Below are 14,597 nucleotides of genomic sequence, written 5' to 3' on the forward strand. Positions count from 1 at the left end.
CAGAGGGAAGGCGCTCAGGAGAGGGGCTCTCACGGAGGAAATGAGTGGGTGAGAGCCTGGCTCACAGGACATCTGCGATCCACATTTGCCCTGGAGCTGAGGGATCAAAACTGCCAGCACATCCCTCAGCACAGGCCTCCAGTCCCCAACCCTCCTGTAATGGCCCTTGGTCTCCATCTGGAATCTTCCATGAAACTGAGGCCAGCCTTGTTCTCAGCCATTCCTACTGTGTCCAGGGGAGGAGGTGGGGAGAGGAGTATGGATGTCAGTCTGGCAGGGTTGAGTGACAGAGCTTGTTACCTAGAACCTTACTGCCCTCCTCTCTGACCTCCAGGCAAAACTGTGGCTACTACAGCAGATACCCAGGCAGAAACATCGACTCTGAGAGGCCCCGAGGCTACCATCACCCCCAAGGATTCTTGGAGGACGATGACTCGCCCATTTGCTATGATTCACGGAGATCTCCAAGGAGACGCCTACTACCTCCCACCCCAGCATGTGAGGCCAGATTTTTTGTTTTGGGTGGAACCTCCCGGGGAACAGTGTGCCTCTCCCCCTACCCCCCCTCTGGGGGCCGGTGATGGATGTGTGCTGCCAGGTCAGGATCCTTAGTCCTCAAGACCAGCCCCCAGCCAGAGAGTATGTCTGCTTTCCTTCCTTTCTCATCCATATCTCACGTGATAGAGCTCTAGCCTCTTCAGTGCTATGCTTGACTCTCTTCGAGAAGAGAGAGGCTGTGGGGCCCTAAGATTGCACGCACACATCTGGTAAGGGGTGTTTTGCATACATAGCATTGTCTTGGAACCTGGGACCATCCTGAGAGGTAGGCAAACCACACACATGCTTTTGCTGTTGTCAGCCCTGCTCCACTCTGTGATGGGGTGACTGAGCCCCCAAAGGGGAAGAGTGGGCTCAAGTGCAGAGCTGGCTGTGCCCCAGGCCTGTCTTGCAAAACCCCATGCCTCTGAGGGCCACCTGGGCATTCTGGTGTCCATCTGTCCTCAGGCCCCTCCAGGCCTTATCCTCCTCCCTCATCTCCGCTCCTCCTCCCTCCCTCATCTCCGCTCCTCCTCCCTCCCTCATCTCCACTCCTCCTCCCTCCCTCATCTTCCCTCCTCCTCCTCCCTTATCTTCCCTCCTCCTCCCTCATCTTCCCTCCTCCTCCCTCATCTTCCCTCCTCCTCCCTCCCTCATCTTCCCTCCTCCTCCCTCATGTTCCCTCCTCCTCCCTCATGTTCCCTCCTCCTCCCTCCCTCATCTTCCCTCCTCCTCCCTCATCTTCCCTCCTCCTCCCTCCCTCATCTTCCCTCCTCCTCCCTTCCTCCCTCATCTTCCCTCCTCCTCCCTCATGTTCCCTCCTCCTCCTCCCTCATTTTCTCTCATCTTCCCTCATCTTCCTCCTCCCTCATCTTCTATCATCTTCCTTTATCTTCCTCCTCCCTCATCTTCCCTCCTCCTCCTTTTCCCTCCCCCTCTCCTCCCTCCTCCTCCCTCATCTTCCCTCCTCCCCCCTCCTCTCCCTTGCCTTCCCTCCTCCCCCCTCCTCTCCCTTGCCTTCCCTCCTCCTCCCTCACTTTCTCTCCTCCTCCCTCATCTTCCTGTCAAGTCTGTCAGTGCCCTCTGCTCACGGGGCAGGTTCTGGACTTGTTGGTCCCCTTCACTCTGGGGCCAGGAAACCCATCCCGCCTAGAGGGGCTGGGGCTGGGGCTGGCTGTTTCCACCTGCTTTCCCTCTGCAGCGGTGGGTGGCAGGAGCTGGAGGATCTGGGTCATCCTGAGCAAGGAACTCCAGCTGGGGGAAGAGGTGCAGCCCTGGCCCCTTCCAGCCCTTGGGTGAACAGTTTCATTTTGGACATGTGGGCATTTTGCTGATGGTTAAGGACTATCCATTTCTGGAATTTCTGAGGAATGAAGCATATTTTTGAACGGGACTCTAATCAGTAACCAAAAATAGCCATGACACATCGGCTTCTGAGTCTGCCAACTTCATATACTATAAAGAGCACCACTGGGAGGTGCCCAGGGCCCTCTGCCTCACTCCAGCTGTCACAGCCCCACTGGGGAGTGTGACCAGACCCATTTCCATGGTTAATATTTAATTCCTCAGCCCTGAACACATGCAGCTAAATGAAGTCACTCCATTCCCATAAATACTAGATGAAGCAGATGCAGGTGAGGCCGGGTGATGGCCCTCGCCCTTGTGAGTTCCACTGCCTTCCTTGGGCCTCGGCCTTTGTCTACTGCCTACTTGGCCAAGCAAGCAAGCACATGAATCCCACCAGCCACAGTGCCAGAGAGGAGCTGAGCAGGCAGGAGTGGCTGTGCTCTTGATTCGTAAGGTGGTTTTGCTTTGCTGCCCCACAGCTCAGACCTTGGACAGGAAGAACATTTCCCTCCTCCACCTGTGTTCTCAGCTGCAGGGGGATTCCCTCCTCCTCCAGAGAGTGTTGTGCAGAGCACATGAGATGGTGGGGATCCCTGGAGCATTTTAGAAATGGAAAAGCACCACATACAGGAGAGGGACCGCTGCTCTCCTTTCCCAGCCCCCAGCCCGGCCATTCGATCTGGAAACCTATGCTCCACAGCACAGTTGGCCCCTGGGTGGTGTGTGGAGGGAAGGCTTTCTGATGAGGCAGCCGTGTGTGTCCCATGTAGGCAACTGAACTAGGAGGCCCCACAGTGCGCACTGGGCACGAGAGACCAGGACTGGCTGTCTCGTTCCTCTCTGCTGGGCAGTGCCTAGCCAAGGACTCAGCCCGGTCTCTTGTGTGCAGCCCCAGTGTGCCTGGGAGTCCTCTCCTGGCTAGGCCCTGGGCTTTCCAATAGAGGAATGAGGGGCATGTGGAGTTTTGCCAGGGCTGAGAAAGGCCCTGTGATCCGAGAAAAGCAGCGGTCAAGATAGGAGCCATAGAAATGCCTTGTAAACGATAGGTGTGCTCTCGACAGAGGCCCCTGCAAGGGGTAGGAGGTTTCTGGGAGGAGGCTGCTGGGTGTGTCTTAGGGCCCCAGAATTCAGACTGATCTCCTGGGCCTGGTGCCCTGTGAAGCTGGGAGCTGTGGATTGTCTTGTTAACCTCTGTGTGAGCCTCTGTTGGAAGAGCTGTTAGCAGGACAAGCATTTTCTTAAAGTTAGAGGTGTCCTTTGTTTGTCTTCAGTGCTAGAGAAGCTGAATCTTTCCCAACAAAAATAATTTGCTTATTACCTGGTCAAACTGATCAGTGCAGGTAAAGTCCCTCCCTTTAAAACAGGTGTAAACACAGGAGCCCCAGCAAGATATGTCAGCCGCTGGGGACACTTAGGGTATCTGGAAGGTGACAGTGGGAAGTGTCGTGGGGTTCTGGCAGGACTTGTGTTCTTGCACTGAAGTGCTGTGCGCTCCCCACAGTATGCAGGGCCAGGGCTTCTGACTCGGATCAGTTGCCCTATGGGCTGCCTTCACTCTTCCTCCTGAGAACAGGCGAACGTTTAAAAGTAGTAAGTTCTCTTTGGGAGGCTGAGGCAGGTGGATCACGAGGTTAGGAGATCGAGACCATCCTGGCTAACACGGTGAAACCCTGTCTCTACTGAAAATACAAAATATTAGCCGGGCGTGGTGGCGGGCACCTGTAGTCCCAGCTACTCGGGAGGCTGAGGCAGGAGAATGGTGTGAACCCGGGAGGTGGAGCTTGCAGTGAGCTGAGATCGCGCCACTGCACTCCAGCCTGGGCGACAGAGCCAGACTCCATCTCAAAAAAAAAAAAAAGTAGTAAGTTTGTACTTTAAAAAACATCCCTCACTGGGGCTTCTGCCTTCATCCTCTCCTCCTAAAGTTTGGAGACCTCACTACCTAATCTTTCTCTTGGACAAACCACATGCTTCTTCCTGGGCTCCTTGCTGAGCATCCGGGGCCACCCTGACTCTGAAAGACGGTGTCCCGGCAGAGAACTTGCTTCACAGCTGCGTGATGCCCTTTGCTTTCCCAGCCCACCGGAGATCCTCCTTCAACTTTGAGTGCCTGCGCCGGCAGAGCAGCCAGGAAGAGGTCCCGTCGTCTCCCATCTTCCCCCATCGCACGGCCCTGCCTCTGCATCTAATGCAGCAACAGGTGAGCGGCCCACCTGGCCTTGGCCCCACACCTAGGGGCACCCCACATAGGACCCCCATCAGGTCACTCCCTTCTCCTTGGCCTTAAGCACCAGGAGGGAAGGAGAGAATCTTCACCTACAGTCTAGTTAATCTTTGTAACAATCCTGTCAAGTAGCTATGGCCATGAGTCCCATGCTGCCCAAGCTCACACAAGCGACTGCTGGCATTTGAATCCAGGGAGCCAGCTGCCAAAGCTGGCCTCGCTGCCCAGGTGCCTCCCTGTGACCCCCACCACCTCTTCCTGGCATTGAATACAGAGCCTGATGTGATCTGAGCTCAGGGAGTGGGGGTCACTTGGCTGATTCTGAACAATCGGTGCAGCCCTTCATTTTCTCTAAGAAGTGGTTCCTTCATTAAGTTTATGGGTCCCTCCGTGGGCAGGGCCCTGTGGGTACTATGCAGGGTTAACCTCCCCTGCCTACAAAGGGAGCAGTCTGGGGAGAACAACTGGCCCACGTTGAGGGCGGCTGCACAGGCAAGAGGGTGGGGCCGGAGCCCACTCACCAGGGCTTTCCCTCAAGGATAACAATATGGCGCTTTTTCTTTCTGAAAATATCACATCAGAGATGCCATTCATTCGTGCACGACAGGGTGGTGGGCATGGACCTGTGCTGTTTACAGACAGCGTTCCCCGTCCCTCTCTGCAGAGTGTGAACCCCAAGGTGCATCTGCCGTGGTGGGATTGTAAGACCGGGGTTTGTACCCAGTGCTTTAGCACATGCCGAATGCCGGCTCTAGGATGCATTACTCCAGAGCAAAGAGAACCAGCTGTTTTCCTATAAGTGCTGGGAAGTGGTAGTTTCCCCTGAATGTACTTCGGTATTTAAACCCAGCATGAACTGGGTGCTGTGTTCACACCCACAGCTTGTTGGGCTTCCCTGATTCTTCATTCTGAAGCAATTTCATGAATTAGCAACTGATACCTCCTTGGGAAAAGCCAAAGGAAATGCATTATGGATTCGGGGTAAAAGAAAGCACAGTCTGCTAGGAAACAAAGTCATCACCGCCCATTCATTCAGCGTACTTCAGTGTGCCCATGTCCTTTCCAAGTCCCTGCCTGGACTGCACCTGGAGAGCGCAGCGCCGGTGCTTGGTCTGTGTGCAGAAGGTTTGAGGCCCGGACCTCTGAGAACCTCTGGTCTCCCAACAGTCCCCTCTTTCCTCAGATCATGGCAGTTGCCGGCCTAGATTCAAGTAAAGCCCAGAAGTACTCACCGAGTCACTCGACCCGGTCGTGGGCCACCCCTCCAGCAACCCCTCCCTACCGGGACTGGACACCGTGCTACACCCCCCTGATCCAAGTGGAGCAGTCAGAGGCCCTGGACCAGGTGAACGGCAGCCTGCCGTCCCTGCACCGCAGCTCCTGGTACACAGACGAGCCCGACATCTCCTACCGGACTTTCACACCAGCCAGCCTGACCGTCCCCAGCAGCTTCCGGAACAAAAACAGCGACAAGCAGAGGAGTGCGGACAGCTTGGTGGAGGCAGTGAGTACGGTTCTTGGCCGTGGTGGGCAGGAAGCACCAGGAGCAGCAGAGGTGCAACTGTAACAGCAGGAAGGGCAGTGGTGGGAGGGCGGCCAGGCTGTGAGCTAGGCTGCCTCAATCAGACACTTCTGAGCAGCAGGAATGTACCTGAAGCATGAGTAAAAACTGGTCACCACCACTGGCTGCGGTGGCTTACGTCTGTAATCTCAGCACTTTGGGAGGCCGAGGCGGGTGGATCACCTGAGGTCAGCGGCTCAAAGACCAGCCTGGCCAACATGGTGAAACCCCGTCTCTACTAAAAATACAAAAATTAGCCGGGTGTGGTGGTGTATGCCTGTAATCCCAGCTACTCAGGAGGCTGCAGCAGGAGAACTGCTTGAACCCGGGAGGTGGAGGCTGCAGTGAGCCGAGATCACACCACTGCACTCCAGCCTGGGCGACAGAGGGAGACTCCATCTCAAAACAAAAAACAAAAAAACTGGTCACCACCGTCAATTCTCATACATGAGCTGTGCTGGCATTATGGGTGCTGTTCCGGCATATGTTTCTAGTTTATACTAAATGTCTTTCCCCAGTGGGTTTCACTCTCGTTGGGCCATGTGTAGTTTTTTAGCTCCAGGACATTTTCAAAGCCATTTACATTAGTTATTATGTATGAGGTCTAGAAAACATGATTGAGCTGCATCCCCAAAGCACACAGTGCAGTTAAGTTAGCACTGGAGTTGATTTTTCTGTCGTCCCCCTGCCCTGCAAAGCCTTATAACACTCCCACGCCATCCATCCCTCTTTTCTGTACAGGTCCTGATATCCGAAGGCTTGGGACGCTATGCAAGGGACCCAAAATTTGTGTCAGCAACAAAACACGAAATCGCTGATGCCTGTGACCTCACCATCGACGAGATGGAGAGTGCAGCCAGCACCCTGCTTAATGGGAACGTGCATCCCCGAGCCAACGGGGATGTGGGCCCCCTCTCACACCGGCAGGACTATGAGCTACAGGACTTTGGTCCTGGCTACAGCGACGAAGAGCCAGACCCTGGGAGGGATGAGGAGGACCTGGCGGATGAAATGATATGCATCACCACCTTGTAGCCCCCAGCGAGGGGCAGACTGGCTCTGGCCTCAGGTGGGGCGCAGGAGAGCCAGGGGAAAAGTGCCTCATAGTTAGGAAAGTTTAGGCACTAGTTGGGAGTAATATTCAATTAATTAGACTTTTGTATAAGAGATGTCATGCCTCAAGAAAGCCATAAACCTGGTAGGAACAGGTCCCAAGCGGTTGAGCCTGGCAGAGTACCATGCGCTCGGCCCCAGCTGCAGGAAACAGCAGGCCCCGCCCTCTCACAGAGGATGGGTGAGGAGGCCAGACCCGCCCTGCCCCATTGTCCAGATGGGCACTGCTGTGGAGTCTGCTTCTCCCATGTACCAGGGCACCAGGCCCACCCACCTGAAGGCATGGCGGCGGGGTGCAGGGGAAAGTTAAAGGTGATGACGATCATCACACCTGTGTCATTACCTCAGCCATTGGTCTAGCATATCAGTCACTGGGCCCGATATATCCATTTTTAAACCCTTTCCCCCAAATACACTGCGTCCTGGTTCCCGTTAAGCTGTTCTGAAATACGGTGTGTAAGTCAGAACCCAGCTACCAGTGATTATTTTGAGGGCAATGGGACCTTATAAATAAGGTTTTCTGTGATGTGACGCCAGTTTACATAAGAGAATATCACTCCGATGGTCGGTTTCTGACTGTCACGCTAAGGGCAACTGTAAACTGGAATAATGATGCACTCGCAACCAGGTAAACTTAGATACACTAGTTTGTTTAAAATTAATTATAGATTTACTGTACATGACTTGTAATATACTATAATTTGTATTTGTAAAGAGATGGTCTATATTTTGTAATTACTGTATCGTATTTGAACTGCAGCAATATCCATGGGTCCTAATAATTGTAGTTCCCCACTAAAATCTAGAAATTATTAGTATTTTTACTCGGGCTATCCAGAAGTAGAAGAAATAGAGCCAATTCTCATTTATTCAGCGAAAATCCTCTGGGGTTAAAATTTTAAGTTTGAAAGAACTTGACACTACAGAAATTTTTCTAAAATATTTTGAGTCACTATAAACCTATCTTTCCACAAGATATACCAGATGACTATTTGCAGTCTTTTCTTTGGGCAAGAGTTCCGTGATTTTGATACTGTACCTTTGGATCCACCATGGGTTGCAACTGTCTTTGGTTTTGTTTGACTTGAACCACCCTCTGGTAAGTGAATTACAGAGCAGGTCCAGCTGGCTGCTCTGCCCCTAGGGTATCCATAGTTACGGTTTTCTCTGCTGCCCACCCAGGGTGTTTTTTGCATCGCTGGTGCAGAAATGCATAGGTGGATGAGGTATAGCTGCTCTTGTCCTCTGGGGACTGGTGGTGCTGCTTAAGAAATAAGGGGTGCTGGGGACAGAGGAGCAACGTGGTGATCTATAGGACTGGAGTGTCGGGGTCTGTACAAATCGTATTGTTGCCTTTTACAAAACTGCTGTACTGTGTGTTCTCTTTGAGGGCTTTTATATGCAATTGAATGAGGGCTGAAGTTTTCATTAGAATGCACTCACACTCTGACTGTACGTCCTGATGAAAACCCACTTTTGGATAATTAGAACCGTCAAGGCTTCGTTTTCTGTCAACAGAATTAGGCCGACTGTCAAGTTACCTCGGCAGGGATTCCCTGCAATCAAAAAGATAGGTAGCAATTTTGGTCCAAAATTTTTAATAGTATACAGACAACCTGTTAATTTTTTTTTTTTTTGTAAATAACACCACTTTGTTATGAAGACCTTACAAACCTCTTCTTAAGACATTCTTACTCTGATCCAGGCAAAAAACACTTCAAGGTTTGTAAATGACTCTTTCCTGACATAAATCCTTTTTTATTAAAATGCAAAATGTTCTTCAGAATAAAACCGTGTAATAATTATTTTTATACTTGGGAGCGCTCCTTGCACAGAGCTGGCATTTGCCAGTGAGAGCCTCTGACGGGGCAGGTACTGTGCCAGGGCAGCTCTGAAATTATGGATATTCTTATCCTCCTGGTTCCTTCGGTGCCAATGGTAACCTAATACCAGCCGCAGGGAGCGCCATTTCTCCTAAAGGGCTACACCACTGTCAACATTATCTTGGACTCTGTGTCTCTCTCTGTTGGGTTTTGGTCTTACTGTGTGGCATCACATCAGGCCAAAATTGCCACACCAGGACCCTAAGTGTCTGATAGAGGCGATGATCTTTTCCAAAGTCAGTACTTACAAACTGGCGTTCTTACAGGCTGCACCATTTCCTAGTATGTCTGCTTTAAGCCTGGTTCAACCTCTCATCGAATATTAAATTTTTCCTTGTAAGAAAAATTTGAAGTTGTAGAGCATGGTTTTTTGTTTTCCTTTGTCTTAGGAAAGTTTTAAGATGAAATGTTTTTCCTTTTTGGTTCCCTCCCCATCTGAAAAATACACATTTTTGTGTCCACAGGAATAATACATTTAGTTTCTTTAATCTTATGTTTTTCATAATCTCACAAAATGTAAATGGCAGCTATGATTTCACCGTCAACTGGCAGCGAGAACCTCACTAAGAACCATCTCTGCTCAGCCGATGGACTCCGACATCCACCCAGACAGCTGGATCTCGCTTCACCACGTGGCACTTTCCAGCTCTATCCTGCGAAGTTTCAGAATTGGGCGAAGGCCAGGCGTGGTGGGCTGTGAGGGCCACGTTACCTCTCGGTGCAGTCTCACCTGTGTGAGATGGGACCAGGGGCACCACTTGCTTTCCTGCTGACCCTGCTATGAGAAAAACTGGAGCAGTTTCACCTTGTGTACTTCTCAGCATCGTAAGTGTCTTTGCCAATTGCATTTCCTATAAAAGTTTTACTGTTTTGATAGGCAGCTGGCTGGTTTAGAAAAACCAGTTAGCCATAGAACTGACATCACGCACAGAGCCCCGACTCCCTGATTAGCCCACCCCAACTCAAAAACTGACTCCAGGGATGTTTTGTTGAAAAGGTTATTTCTCTAAAACATTATTTCTTTTCCTCTCCTGGGGACTAGGAGGGCAGGAGAGAATGAGGAGCAGGCCTGGGCCCTGGTTCCAACATCAAGAGTGACAGGGTGGTCTCAGGGATGTCCTGTGAGGACAGCCTGAGCCACTAAACAGGTCCAGTAGAGATGGTATTTTATCTTTAAAAAATCTGTATTGGATCTGATGTTAAGTTGGCTTATCAGTAGAAGCATGAAACCACTTCTGAGTGGCGGGACATGGTTGGCTGGAGAAGAATCTGTTTTTTTGTTGTTTTTTTTTTGAGATAGTCTCACTCTGCCACCCAGGGTGGAGTGCAGTGGTGCAATCTCGGCTCACTGCAGCCTGCGCCACCCAGGTTCAAGTGATTCTCCTACATCAGCCTCCCGAGTAGCTGGGACTACAGGCGTGCACCACCATGCCCAGGTAATTTTTGTATTTTTAGTAGAGACGGGGTTTCACCATGTTGGCCAGGCTGGTCTCAAACTCCTGGCCTCAAGTGATCCACCCACCTCCGCCTTGCAAAGTGCTGGGATTACAGGCGTGAGCCACCATGCCTAGCCAAGAAGAATCTATTTGAATTCGTGGAGATGATGCCTGCAACCTTTGCTACGAGCAGAAAGACTAGATGTTTGGGTGCCTACAACTCCTGCTTCAGGAACTCACCATCTCCAGTCAGGCTGCCAGATGCTCTTGGCTCCCACACAGCCCACCCCTATCCCCTATTCCATCAGGAACTGCCTTCTACTAGTGCAGCGGCTTCAACACAGGCTTCTGCAATAGGTCAGGGCTCCTGAGAGCACTGGGCACATGGACAGCGCATTCTGTTGTGCTCTTTGAGCCATTTTTGCAAAGCACGTTTCTCTGTTTTTAGGTACTGCAAGCTTTTGGCCAAGGGGCCCAATTCCCTATGAGACTGAAGATCGGGGGGTACCTTCTGTGCACCCCACTTTGTAGCAAGTGACTTTCTCCCCCATGCTGGCTTCCTCAGGAGACAGCCTCTCCTCCTGGGGTGAAAGACTCCCTTCATGGCAGGGGAACGCTCAGGTTCTGGACATGTGACACTTACTTACCATCTTTTCTTTTGAACCTCATTCCTGTTTATGGCCAAATTGTGCGATTGTGTAGAACACAACTAAGTATTTGAGAGTGAAAGAAGGGCCTGGGTGCAACTGAGCAGCATCACCAATGGGCTCCTCTTACCATATGACGTTTTGCTTATTTTAAAATACAGCCACCAGACTGAACCCACCATGGTCTCAGACGCTGACACACCCATGGGACACAGAGATGGTAGAACTAAGTGACTGTCACCCTGCCATATCCATACCTGTTCCAGAGAAGAAGGGTCAGCACAGTCATGGTTGGCCCAGGACTATCCCCTGCCCCTGAATCCACACACACTCCAGCAGGAGAGCTGCACAAGGCCCTCCAAGTTACGGGGCTGGCACCTGAACTCCTGTTTCTGCACTCTTGCAGGCAGCCCCGAGACCCAGGTGACTGATGGCCATGGACTGCTGCTGTGGGGCAGGTGGGGACCCTCCGTAGGAGAAATAAGTCTCTTGGCCGGTTTAGAATTTTCTTTCTTGACCCTCTCTTGGAACAAAAATTTAAAAAAATACAGGTAAGATTAAATAAGAGCTGCTTAAGATTTTTAAAAGGAGAGGTGTGATGGGTTTCTTCCTGCTGCCTCTCTCGAAGGTTTTTCTCAGAAAACTAACTTGTGGCTGTCGGACCCCCCTGCCCCAGTCTGTAAGCCGCCTCAATCCTCTCAGATCCGAGCAAAGCCTGGAATCCCCCAATTTTCTCCCGTCCTTATTCTTATTCTGGGCCTAGTATAGCTGCAGGTTTCCACGCAACAATGCTTTTCTTCCCAGCCCTTGACGGTGGATGTGGATGTCTGGAAAAATCCAAGTGCATTTTATTTTCATTACCTTGTCAGAACAGTCTGGAGAAGGCATCTCAGTTCAAATGTAAGTGACTGGACCACTTTATTGAATGGTAAGAAATTTAAAGAGCAAAGAGCTGTTGTAAATGCTACTTGTATTTTTTTTCCTCCAAAACTCCAGTCTTGAATTTATTTTTCTTTCACACAGGGGCATTTCTACAGCAACAGGGTGCATGGCTGTGCTTAACTGTGTTTTCCATCCTAGTCTGTTCCTGTGGACGTCTACAGAATAAGAATTAACCATCCTTGTCCACTGCTGGGATGGCTCAGGCTGCCAAGTCATTTCCCAAGACCAGTATGAGAGAGTCCTTTCTCGGGCTAGCTGCTTCAGTAGGAATCAGTGATCTGGTACGTGGGGTTTGCTCTTGGTTTCTGCATTTCTTGGTAAAAGGAAAACCTTTTAAAATGCTAAGTCATAAAACCTTTGGTAGTGAAGCCAAGTGGCATTCCCTCCAGACTCCTCTCCCCTTGAATAAGGTCCAAAAAAAATCTCAGGTTTTTTTTTGTTTTTGAGACAGGGTCTCACCCTGTCACCCAGGCTGGAGTGCAGTGGTGCCATCAGGGTTCACAGGAGCCTCAACCTCCTGGGCTCAAGCCATCCTCCCGCCTCAGCCTCCCAAGTAGCTGGGACTACAGGTGTGTACCACCATGCCCAGCTAATTGTTTTCCAGAGACAAGGTCTCACTATGTTGCCCAGGCTGGTCTTGAACTCCTGAGCTCAAGTGATCTTCCCAAAGTGCTGGGATTACAGGTGTGAGTCCTGCACCTGGCCCTGGTTTAGTAAGAACCAGAGCCACAACCCTCTCAGAGTGACCCAGTGGAGCCCCAGTTACCTGCCTCACTCTGAGAGTGAAATTAGGAAGCGAGAAAGGAAAAGCCAGTTTTTCTACCAGCAGGCAACTTTCCCCTCTCAACAGGGACACTGGGGACTTATGTGCCAGCCCAGGCTGAACTAACTACTGTGTGACTTACTGCCTCAGCTAAAGCTTGCAGCTCAAGAAGGAGGATGCCCCTTCCTTCGCGAACCCTCCGTGGGTCTGGCGGGCACCCAGCCTCTGTGCATGGCCTGGGAAGGAACCACTGCCCTGGGTTAGAGAATGCCGCGTGAACACAAGAAAAAGGATGCGGCAGGAGTTAACCATCCTCCCCTTCTGTCCCTCCAGGAGGCAGGGCGGAACATCTCAGGCTGAACGCTGGCCTTCCCCAAATGGCCCACAGGGAAAGGCTGGGGAAAAGGAGCTGGATTCACTGCCCAGTACTTGTCTCATTTCCCAAGACTTTATCCAATTCTCAGCCACTGAGTAGGGTGCCACCTGAGTCCTGGTCTGCTAGATAGTTTCAGGCAGGAGCCTGGGAGCAAGGGCTGTGCTGGCCCTCTTGGCTTCTCAGGGGGCTTCCCTGCTCATCCTCCAGCAGCAACTGTCTTAGCGCTGGGTGGCCAGCGTCCTGGGCTTGTAGACAGGGACATCTTTGTCCCAGAGTGCAGGCTGCCCCTTGATAATGTCAGCTGCCTTCTCTGCGATCATGATTGTGGGGGCGTTCAGGTTGCCGCTGACCATGCTAGGCATGATGGAGGCATCGACGACCCTGAGGTTTTCCACCCCGAGGACCCTTGTCTGCGGATCCACCACGGCAGTGGGATCGGAGGGCTGGCCCATCTTACAGGTGCACGAGGGGTGGTAGGCGCTGTCGGCTTTTGCCCGCACAAAGGCATCTATCTCTTTATCTGACTGAATGTGGCTTCCTGGCTGGAGCTCTTTCCCTCGGAACGGAGCCAGGGCTTCCTGTGCAAAAATTTCTCTGGTGAGCTTCACACACAGACGGAAATCCTCAATATCAGTTTCTGTCAAGGAGAACAAACAGGTGAGGACCCCTCCTTTTGCCCGTGCTGGCCTCACTGGAAGATTCACGGCACGGAGAGGCTCTGTAAGCTGTCTGAGGGGATGGTGTTTGGGGACAAAGTTCAGGGCCATGGGGGACTGAGCCAGCAGGCTGCTTGTCCCCTGCCCACAGCGGGTTAGACTGTACCGTGTAGCTCAAAGGTAGCATCCTGCACAGACACAGCCCACCCAGAGGCCCAGGTTTAAATCAGGGGTCTGACTTATCTCTAGGGCAGGGATAAGTACACACACCCTGCCCCTGCTACAGTGGGGCTGTGAGCACCCTGCAGCCATTGCTGGGCAAAACCTGCCCAGTGGGTAGTGCTCGTTTTTGCTGCATGCAAAGAGGCAGGCCCAGGAATGGAATTTGCTTTTAGAGACTGCTCAGAGTGACAACAGGAAAAATGCTCTACCTACAGACCTGGCACCTGCATGGCGTGGTCTCCCTGCACATCATGGCAGATTGTTCTGAAAGCTGCAAATCTCCCCTACTGTCTAAACCCGGGACTTCATTTATCTCATGTGTCCCAGGACACTACGGGGCTGCCTATGCAAGTTTACAGCCTAAAGTGACAGGGTGGGGGACGACAGAGGGTCACTTGTGTCTTAGAAAGTGTAGTCCAAGGGTATGATTCAGGGATAAACAGGAACCCCACAAAGGCATTCGTTTGTTCAAACCCAGGAAGACACAGGTGGGTGAAGTACCTGTTGACAAGTAGTTGGGCTGGATCACAGGGTGGTCTTGGGGATTGGCACTTCTCAGTTTGAGCCAGCCCACACTCGTGCCCCGCATGGGCCCCACATGTACCTAGAAGAACACAGAGGAAGCAGTGACGGTCCCTCCATAGACATCCACGGTGACCTCTGTCAACCCTGGTTTACCTGTAGGGTGGGCCTCTGCTTCCAGAATCAGTGGGGGAACAGATGCATGTTAGCATTTGCCCGCATGGTACCCACCTCCACGAGTGATTACAGACCACCTCAAGGAATCACTCTTTCATCCTGGCCTCATACTCCATGGCTCAAAGCTTTCAGAGGTGGTGATCCCAGAGCCAAGTCAGCCCCTCTGTTTGTCCCATTTCTGGTGCTCGGTA

The 14,597-nt window shown here is 51.7% G+C and overlaps 2 protein-coding genes across 12 annotated transcripts in view; one reads left to right on the forward strand and one right to left on the reverse strand.

Annotated features, from left to right (window-relative positions):
* CACNA1D (calcium voltage-gated channel subunit alpha1 D) overlaps positions 1-9,011 on the forward strand; it is a 318,247-nt gene extending 309,236 nt beyond the window's left edge. For 3 of the 5 annotated variants that reach the window (XM_055382671.2, XM_055382674.2, XM_055382670.2), the window contains 4 exons: positions 335-498; positions 3,963-4,084; positions 5,292-5,612; positions 6,411-9,011. In XM_055382671.2, the coding sequence (XP_055238646.2) occupies positions 335-498; positions 3,963-4,084; positions 5,292-5,612; positions 6,411-6,704 (901 nt within the window). In that variant the 3' untranslated portion in view covers positions 6,705-9,011. The remainder of the gene's footprint in view (positions 1-334; positions 499-3,962; positions 4,085-5,291; positions 5,613-6,410) is intronic. The other 2 variants (XM_055382669.2, XM_055382673.2) reach the window with 1 other exon arrangement.
* A 121-nt stretch (positions 9,012-9,132) lies between these two features.
* Positions 9,133-14,597, reverse strand: part of CHDH (choline dehydrogenase) — a 32,019-nt gene continuing 26,554 nt past the window's right edge. For all 7 annotated transcript variants that reach the window (XM_019024054.4, XM_019024051.4, XM_019024053.4 and 4 more), the window contains 2 exons: positions 14,209-14,311; positions 9,133-13,466 (listed from right to left, as the gene is read on the reverse strand). In XM_019024054.4, coding sequence (XP_018879599.4) covers positions 13,048-13,466; positions 14,209-14,311 — 522 coding nt within the window. In that variant the 3' untranslated portion in view covers positions 9,133-13,047. The remainder of the gene's footprint in view (positions 13,467-14,208; positions 14,312-14,597) is intronic.

This window comes from Gorilla gorilla, chromosome 2, assembly GCF_029281585.2.
Source record: "Gorilla gorilla gorilla isolate KB3781 chromosome 2, NHGRI_mGorGor1-v2.1_pri, whole genome shotgun sequence".
In the NCBI taxonomy this organism is placed as follows: Eukaryota; Metazoa; Chordata; class Mammalia; order Primates; family Hominidae; genus Gorilla; species Gorilla gorilla.